The sequence below is a fragment of the Herpailurus yagouaroundi genome, unplaced genomic scaffold, assembly GCF_014898765.1.
Source record: "Herpailurus yagouaroundi ecotype Mexico unplaced genomic scaffold, PumYag 181, whole genome shotgun sequence".
In the NCBI taxonomy this organism is placed as follows: Eukaryota; Metazoa; Chordata; class Mammalia; order Carnivora; family Felidae; genus Herpailurus; species Herpailurus yagouaroundi.
In genome coordinates this window covers 27,865,890-27,875,073 of record NW_024412412.1, presented here as the reverse complement: position 1 = coordinate 27,875,073, position 9,184 = coordinate 27,865,890, and the positions used below count along the sequence as shown (strand labels likewise).

Here is a 9,184-nt window from a genome sequence, read left to right as displayed (position 1 = left end):
TCTCTACCCTATCAAATCTCTACCCTATCAAATCTCTACCCTATCAAATCTCTACCCTATCAAATGATCCATCCAACAAACAAATGCCATGGAAACAAAGACTGCACAAGAGCACGAGGGTGTAGGAGGGAAATTTTAAGACCACTTCTGGAAAAATAGTAATTCAGAAGTGCATGCCATATTTGCAATGCTCACGGACACTTTACTAGGAAATCTTCATGTTTTCATTTAAAACACTATCACCAAACCCTATTCCAGGGCTGCATTAGATCTGATTTGAAGTAACAGACTCCAAATGTGGATAAACTGTATAAAACCATTCTGCACTTTGTCCAAGTCATAACGTAGACTAATCTTAACACCCGATTGAAAACCTGAGGTTGCCACACACTGATATGATACCCTTTCTGTGTGCCAATTAGAGGAACAAGTTTTCCTTCATGACCCCAATATTTGGGCAAGATTACTAAGCACTTTCTTTTTAAGGTATTTTTTTAAGTAATTTCTATACTCAACGTGGGGCTTGAACTCACGACCCCGTGATCAAGGGTTCCAAGCTCTTCTGACTGAGCCAGTCAGACGCTCCACTAAGCACTTTAAAAGCAAAGAGGTAAAGATTTGTATTCGCTTGTAAAGAACCAACTTTACAGGATTCCTACCCAACATCTGCCAAACATCTTTTCAGTCATTTATCCAACAATGCCAAGTTTTTTGCTTTTCTAGTTTTAAGTACAAGTTCAGATCAATTTAAGGAAAAATTGCTCTTTGACACTAGGGCCTCAACATAATAAAACACCTTTTAGAAAGGATTTGTGATCAGTCTGAAAAATACTACATGACCTGGATAAAAGTAAAAATAAAACCAAATTACAGATTTATCTGATTTCAAAAACAAAAACAAAACCTATTTTGAAAGTTAAGTGATCAAAAATTTCTATTTACTACCAGATAAAGTCTTGATATATAAAAACTCAAGACAAATAATTGAGTCTATTATATATACATTAACTTTAATAAAGTCTAGTCCAGTATAAACTGCCAAAGGTGTTGAAAGACAATATTACCTAGTCCAAAATTACATGCAAATTCTGGGAATTATTTTACTAACTGAAAAATGATATAAGAAATTACCTAACGCCCTATCCATAAGCCTTACAAATCTCAGATCCCAGTAAGATTTTGACAACTGGCTTTTCTTTAATGGGACATCTTGCAGAGAAATACACATGTATAGCACACTATAATCCAGAAAGCCAGATGTATTATCTCTGTCACAGCTAGCCAAAGCTGAAAAAGAATTTTTCCTCAAAGCTTTAAATACTATCCAAAGCAGAAGTCTATGTCCTGTCCAAGTTCTCAAACTTCCAACCCCAAAAAGCTGCAAAAATTCTCCTAAATCCTGGACCGTTCAGTCTACACAGTCGGAACCAAATAAGTGTTTCGGCGTCACTTATTTTAGAGTAAGCTTTAAAAGCTCTCAAACAGGGCTAACGTGTACTGGAAGAGAAGAGGAACGCATTTAAAAAAATAGAAAAAAAACCCCTTGGATTCTCTAAAGTGGTAGAGAAAGCCTAAATTACCCTTATGTTCTAGGAAATAAACTATTTTCTCTTAATGATGATTGGACTTGGCTTTTCCAAGCCATCTCAATGGCCACCAGAAACAACAAAACACATTTTTCCCCCTCTCTTGTCATTATGTGTATATGCATTTTGTATGTGTGTGTTCTGTTTATGAGAGTCTTCAGCCAAGGCTTTTAAATGTGTTGGAGAACAAATTGCTGATCGCTGGGTGGGCAGGGAAAGGGTCCAGTGCGGTGGTTTTGTATAATGCTGAGCACATTAATGGGACTCACCAAATACCATATTTATTTTACTTGTGGTTTTCAGGGTTAGAAAGAAAGAAAGAAAAAAAAAAAGAGGTTAGAGTTTATCAAAAATAAAACAAACTCAAAACAGGGAATTAGGGCAAAATTACCTGGATCATTCAAGGCCTATTTACTTTCTTTTCCTGAATTTTTAACATTATAAACCTTCTCTCTTCATGGCGTATCTGTCTTTACACTCCACCTCTTCTACGAGTTGGGTTCTGAAATCTTCCTAACTGTCCACTTAGTTTTAAAACAACTGTCCTGCCAAAACTTACACGTCATCAAGCCACATGCCATTCCCACCTGAAAAGGGACATTGTCAGGGCAACAGAACAGGTAAGAGGCAGTAACTGCACTAAGTTCACCTGTGGTTCTGTGCTTGCACACCTCACACATTAAGGCGCCCCAGCAACAGGGCCGACACCTCAGTCCTGGTGGCAGTGAGGCCGAGATGGGTTAAGTAAAAGAAATTTGACATTTCTCTCAACTTTATCAAGTACGTTATGGTTTTGGAACATATAAACCTCTTTTTTTGCTACCCACCAGAAGCCAAAAAGCCTTTGGTTTGCCTGGTTAACCTTTCCATTTGGCAAGTGTTCTCAATGGGGTGAACAGAGAAAGATGGTTCCACACAATACATCCGTACCCTTAGAAATAAACAGATTGCCCATCTAAGTGAAATAGAGAAAGGTTTCTGAAGTAATTGGTGTGTTAGGTGAATTAGATACAGCAACTCCTTAGAAGCACACTGGTCGTTTTTTAAATTTTATTTCAGTGGTAGGGAAAATAAATGGCAAAGGAGCCCGAAAGATTCAAGAAAAAACTGGAACTCAATTCAAGTCTCCATCTCTTTGAAAAGGAAGGAGGAAGGTCAGTAGTTGTAAAGAACTAGCATGTAAATAACACTTGCCAAAGTAATAGGTGAAAATAAAATGCAATTATCCTCAGGTGTGAAGGCAATTTTCAGCTTACTGCAATTCAGGTGGGTTGCCCCCATACAACTGTGCTAAGAGTAAAATCTTGTGTTTTGCATTGATTTGCATGGTCTTCATTTTAAACGTTCCCTTTTCACAAGTGGACAATGAAGGCTTACCCTCACTAAATTAAATCCTCCCCAACATTCGGTTTCACTATCAGAATCTTAGTTGGCACGCAACACATTATCTCCATAATAATCTCAACCTCCTAATCAGTTTACCATTCTGTAGACTTCATATACTGGGACACAACACTTGTAAGAATGCTTTATGGTTCATGTCTACATGCATACTTTCTTGCATCTACACATACACACAAGTTCTTTTTAGAACGTTTAAGAACTCAGCTATGTGGGATCTTCAAAAGTAGGCGAAAAAAATATTGTTTCCTGGACTCCAGATAAATAGCTTTGTTCCTGCAGGTACGTTAATCGGATACCACAGATACCTAACTACAAAATTCTGAAACCCACCAGTTACCGAATTTTGTTTCTACCAAAGGAACGCTCCGCAGCCGCAAGTTTTAATGTTGTTACGGACGCATCACATAAAATTTACGCTCAGAAGTCAAAGTCCTATTAAAACAGCCTCGATGATCGTTTGGTGAATTGTAAAGTTTTAAACTCTTTTATTCTGCTCCCCGCAGCCGCATCGCCCCTAAATTTACAAAACCTAATCATCCAGATTCGGGGTCTTTGACTCACCAGAGAAGAATGCAGCTGATGAGTTATCTATTAATTCGAAATGCCTCGGCTGGAAAGATATTTCACCGAGAACTTTTAACACTGAAGGGAGGGGGGGCGGAGAAGGTAGGGAACAGAAGGTGTCTCTTGACGAGAACTCGCCCCGAGTTCCTTCCTTACACCACACAAACACACCCCACAACTTCCAGCCCGGGTCGCAGAATTAAGAACTGACCCTCCGGGTCCCAGTAAACGGAGGTTACCCAGGAGCCAGCTCTCGATTCCGCTTTTAAAATCCTACGCAAACAAAGCTGAGCATTATACTTACTAAAGTCTCCGAAAAGTCCTTAAAGTTACGCAATTTTTGGAACCCACAAAAACTCGCTCTCCGAAGAGAGCCCCTCTCGGGGCCACAATTTGGGGCTGTGCCTCGGGACAAGGGCAATTCCCAAACCCTCGGCTGCGGCGCCCCGGGGCCGGCCGGCCGCACTCTGGAGAAAGCCCGCGCGTCTGGCGCCCCAGGTCGTACCCCCCGCCGCACCAAGCCCCCTCAGTACCTCTTCCTCCTGAAGGTTGGCCTCGTTCGGGGTGTTCTCCTTCTCGGCTTTGCCGCCGTTGTTCATCTTCCCGGTCCTTCCTCGCCGGGCAGGGCTGGGGCGCGGGGCTGGGCGAGGGCGCGCTCGCCCACTTTTCCCTTCCCCGGGCGCCGGGGCTCCCTCGGACGGGCGCCGCGGGCTGCGGGGGCTGGAGCCGGGGCACCGGCGGCTCGGACTCCCGCGGCGAGGCGAGACTGCGGCGGCGGGCGACCCAGGAAGTGCGAGGGAGAGACGGGGCAGGGCGAGGCGCGGGCCGACTGGGAAGGGGACGGAGACAATCGGGACCCGGGAGGGAGACCTGGAGAGGGAGGGCGGGCGCAAGGGAAGGAAGGAAGGAAGAAAGGATGGGGCGAGGGCGCGCGTCCCAGGAGGGAGCCCAGAGAGTCGGGGAGGTGGCCGAGTAGGGGCTGGGGGCGGCCGCTGCCCGAGCCTAGCGGGGGCCGGAGGGAGGGGGCGAGGGGTGCCCAGACCGAAGGAGGAGGAGGAGGTGCGGGGCGCGGGCCACGGCTGGGACGCTGGGACCCGGAGAGCCGCTGAGTGCGCGCTCCAGGCAGGCTCTGGGAAGTACGGGATCCAAGCAGCTCCCTTTCTCTCTCTTTCCTCCCTCCCCTCTCTCCTCCCTCTCCTCCTCCTCCTCCCCCCTCCTCCCTCCCTAGACGAGGGCCGCCGGGTTTAGCCCAGAGGGACGGGACGCGGGACTGAGAAGCCCCCAGCGGGAGGAGGGGCTGCGCCGGGGGCGGCTGCCCCGCGGCCGGATGGCGCGCGCCGGGGAGGGGCCGCGGGCGGCAGGCGGAAGCGGCCGACCCCAGCCCCCAGCTCCGCGGTAGGTCGTAGGGCGAGGGCCGAGGCGGGGGAGGGAAGGAGGCCGGGTCCTCCAGCTCCCTCGCGCCCCCGTGGGCCCCGGTGGCCGGGCCGGGCCGGAGTTGGCGAACTCGCGTGGCGGTGCGCGCCAGCTTGGAGAGGGGCTTCGGGGAGCCAGGCCGAGCCAGCGCGACGCCCGGGAAGTGTGATGGGCTACTGCCGTGGGCTTGCTTCCCGCGGGGATTCGCACCCCTATCCCTAAGCCTGCCCCTCCTTTTCAGTACCGGCTTACACCCATTTCCTGCCCTCCTAGTTGGCAGCTTGAGATGACAGGATGCGAGGGAACGAGCGACGTCCTGGGGCCCCCCGCTCCGGGCCAGCGTTTTCAGGACACAGCTTCAAACCCCCCGCCAACGCCGGGTCCTCCCAAACCTTCCAGCCTCCCCGCACCGGCCGGGCCCCTGCTCAGGCTCCTCTCACCGCCTTTATCAGGCCGTTCTGGAATTATTTGTTTACCTGACTGCCTCCCTTACTCTTCTGGAGAGCCTCCCTGCTAGACTACACCGTGCCCTGTTTATCTTTATAATCCCACGGCCATTTAAGTACGCTACCTGGTATATAGGAAGCAATCAGTAAATATTTGTTGGCTAAGTGAATGTTCCTCAAGCCCGCCGAACTGGAGGCCAACACAGATGATCTTCAGAGAGGGTCAAAGCAGCTTGAAGAAGGAAGAGGGCTCAGCATTCTGGGAGGTCAGCACAGCACGCCTGTTTATGCACCAACCTCGGAAGGACTGTGGGTTTCTGTTTCCTCACCTGTGAAATGGGAATAGTTCCAGTTACCTCCCAGGGGGTTGCAATCAGAGGACATTACAGGTTGGTACAGTACAGCACCCAGCATCCATTCCTGCCCAGTTTAAGTCGGCAGTACATGGAACCTAACATTAAGGAAATTTCCACTTTTCCGGGGTCATAGAGAGCTTCTCCATTCCTGTATCATAAACACAAATTTTAAACTGCTTATATCAGTAGGTTCTCCCTAACTTCCCATGCCCAGGAATTGTCTCACACAGCATGCTGTTCCTTTCCAGCACAGCACCAATCACAATTTCTAATTATTGGCTTGCTTCACTGTTTATCTCTCTCTGCCCCTCACCCCCCCCCAACATTCTTCACCCTATACTGGTTTAAGTGCTGCTAGGAGTGGGGTGGGGCTGGGGGTGAAGATAAGACTCCTGCTTTTAGGGAGTTTAAACTGGTGTCCTAGAGACAAGATACCCAAAACAACTCCAGGGATTCTGGTTGAAATTGTAGAAAGCAAAGAAAAGACTTGTGTTCAGAGCATGGTGACAAAAAAAAAAAAAAAAGAGAGAGAGAGAGAGAGAGTGGTAATAAATCGATTTACCTATTGGATTTTCCTTGGGTTGGGGGGGTAGGGGGAGTCGGAAGATTTTGATAGATTTAATTGCTGTCCTGATGTCATGTCTCTCTATGGGAGAAAATGTGTATGTTGGATGAAAATAAACCAAGAATCTCGAAATTGCAATGGGAGTTCGGAAGAGGCAAGGGCCACAATTAATCTGGAAACTTGGACAGCCCAGTCCATTCCCAATCCCTCCCTCAGTTACATAAGGAACCACGAGGGGGCAATGTCTTCCTGATCAATGGCTGAGTGGTGGTCTTGGCCCCTGTGCCTCCGATACTGCCGGCACTTTGCCCTCCTTGGCCAGTGCCTGTTACTGAATACACTCCACAGAAAGATATTGTCTTTCTGGAGCCTGGCAAAGGCCCAAGAAAAATGACAATTGATCTAGTCATTGATGGTTCCAGTCAGACTCCACTTATGAGTAGGTGGAAGATGTTGTAGGATTCCAGGATGCTGGGAGAACCTCCCCTACCCCCACCCAGGGAAATGTGGCTTAATTCCAAATGTAGAACCTGATTCCTTTGTCTTTAATCCAAGCCAGCACTTTGTCCATTGTTAACAGTTAAAAACCTCTGGGATAAAAAATGAAAATACGGGCAATGAGAGAATCTTGATTTGTTCATTGTTGTGTTCCCAACATCTAGATAGTGCCTCATGCATAGTAGGCATTCAGTAATTATTTTTGAATGAATGAACACATTAAATCTTACCAGATCTTGATTCTCAGGCATGAATGACATCATCATCCTTCCAAGACCCTGCAGAAGGGTCTGAATTAGTGGAGGCGTCTCAGCATGGAGAGCCCCCACGAGGGCACTAGCAGAGTCATGGTAGTGATCTTTAGTCGTTATTTTGCAGGGGGAGACCCTAGGTAGAGAACATTTGTGGAAACAACTGATGAGATCTCAAAAATAAAAAATCCCACCACTCAGCCGGTCCACCTAACACATCAGGCAATTAACAATACAAAAGGGAGGCCTAGAACATATCCCAATGGTAAGCATGACATTCGAGGTGTTTTCAGAGAAGTATATGGGGATGGGGGTTATATGCCATGAAAAGAAGGACTCCTGTTTTCTGTCCTTCCCATGAAGAATGGCGTAGACTTACCTGGAAAAACAGTAGGGTCATACAGTACCAACAAAACCCAATGAAAATCTGTAAATAGACTTTGGCTGTTTATAAAACTTAGGGGAAAGGGATCATTCAGGATATAAGTGATCTTTCTGACCTGTTTACTACCTCAAAGAAAGAAAGTTTCAAAACTGAGATCTCAGCAGCACTAGTTTCCAGTCGCCCTACAAGCTACCCATGAGACAACAAAGGGATTTTGTATCCTAGGAAAGTAGGGCTAATGACCACGAAACATCTGCTTTCTCTCCTGCCCACTACTTTACCGCTTTGCTTCTAGCCTGCAAGGTTACAGACTAGATTGAAAGGGAAATATTGTACGCACCTGTAGTTTTATTACTTATCTCTGTTTCTCTGGCAGTGTTCATTTTGAGGCTTGCTTTAAGAAATCCAAACCTATAATTACATCTTAAATGTCTCTGGGAATTGCAGACATTGAAGATCTATTTTGAGGTAGTTTGCATGGCATGGGTTTTGTGCCTGTGTTGGCAGCAGAAAGCTACAGTATCTACCACGTGAATTGTGATTATCTGTTAACACTTCTGCCTCCTCTGCTAGACCCAAAAAGTTCTCGAGGCCAGAGGCTATGTTTTAGAGTTTTGTCATCCTTGACATCTCTCGCCCTACCCCCCCCCCAACACCTCCAGGCCATCATCATCTTCCCCGATTTTATTTATTAGTTTATAATTGTAGCTTTAAAAAACACACAACCGTATTTGCCATTCTTCATCACACAGTTCAGTAGTGTGGAGTATATATATTCACATTGTTGGGCAACATCCTCTTGATTTTTACCTCCTAAATAGTTGTGAGATTCAATCACTTCCCTCCGATCTTTTGTGGCCACCCTTGCAGCCACGTGGAGAGGCTCGCGTGGAAGAGAAGTAGGTCCCGGACTCACAGCTCCAGCTGAACTCTCTCAGCAGACAGCTGGTACCAATTGCCAGCCTTTTGAGTGAGTTCTCTTAGAAGTGGATACTCCAGCCCTGGCTGAGCTGCCCCAGCTGATGCCACACGGAAGAGAGATGAGCTGTCTCCGGAGTCATGCCCAAATTGCAAAACTGTTAGCCAAAAAGTAAATGCCGTTGTTTTAAAACACTGAGTTTGAAGGTGGCTTGTTATGCAGCAATAGATAACTGAGACATAAGTGCATATCTAGAGGTAACGTCCTGGTGTGTAGAAACTTAGAGCACGTGGCAGTGGCTTTGGGACCAGGTGGAGGATGGAAGCTGGAAGAACTTTGAGGAATCTACTAGTGAAGAGCATTACTATGGGGCACTGAGTATTGTCATAACAGGCTAGAGAGAGGGGGACCCGATTTATCCATTGGAAAAACAATTAGCTGAACAAGATTGCTGGTACATGTAAGATAGAAAAGATACCTAATGAACAAGTGGATCTGGTTAAGGAGATATTTGGATAGATGTTGTAAAGGTTGAAGAATTTTGGGGGGTACCTGGGTGTCTCAGTTGGTTAAGTGTCCAACTTTGGCCCAGGTCATGATCTCAGGTTTGTTGAGTTTGGGCCCCGTGTCGGGTTCTGTGCTGACAGCTCAGAGCCTGGAGCCTGCTTCAGATTCGGTCTCCCTCTCTCTGCCCCTCCCCCACTTGCTCTCTGTCTCTCTCTCAAAAATAAATATTAAAAACTAGAAAAAAAAAAGTTGAAGAATTTCTTTCAGATACTTATAGTACAAGTGAGATG

The 9,184-nt window shown here is 46.6% G+C and overlaps 1 protein-coding gene and 1 long non-coding RNA gene across 6 annotated transcripts in view; one reads left to right on the top strand and one right to left on the bottom strand.

The window, feature by feature from the left end:
* RBPMS (RNA binding protein, mRNA processing factor) overlaps positions 1-4,696 on the bottom strand; it is a 177,488-nt gene extending 172,792 nt beyond the window's left edge. The window contains exon 1 of one of the 4 annotated variants that reach the window (XR_005794991.1): positions 4,088-4,696. Coding sequence is in view for 2 of the 4 variants with exons in the window: in XM_040490166.1 (XP_040346100.1) it covers positions 4,088-4,153 (66 nt within the window). In the remaining 2 variants the exon portion in view is untranslated. The remainder of the gene's footprint in view (positions 1-4,087) is intronic. The other 3 variants (XR_005794987.1, XM_040490166.1, XM_040490161.1) reach the window with 3 other exon arrangements.
* Positions 4,697-4,839: 143 nt separating this feature from the next.
* LOC121039789 (uncharacterized) lies at positions 4,840-8,579 on the top strand. 2 transcript variants are annotated; one of them, XR_005794995.1, is made up of 2 exons: positions 4,840-4,949; positions 5,248-8,579. It is a non-coding gene; the product is annotated as an uncharacterized LOC121039789 (long non-coding RNA). The 2 variants fall into 2 exon arrangements; XR_005794994.1 differs by having other exon boundaries at positions 5,209-8,579.
* Positions 8,580-9,184: the final 605 nt, after the last annotated feature.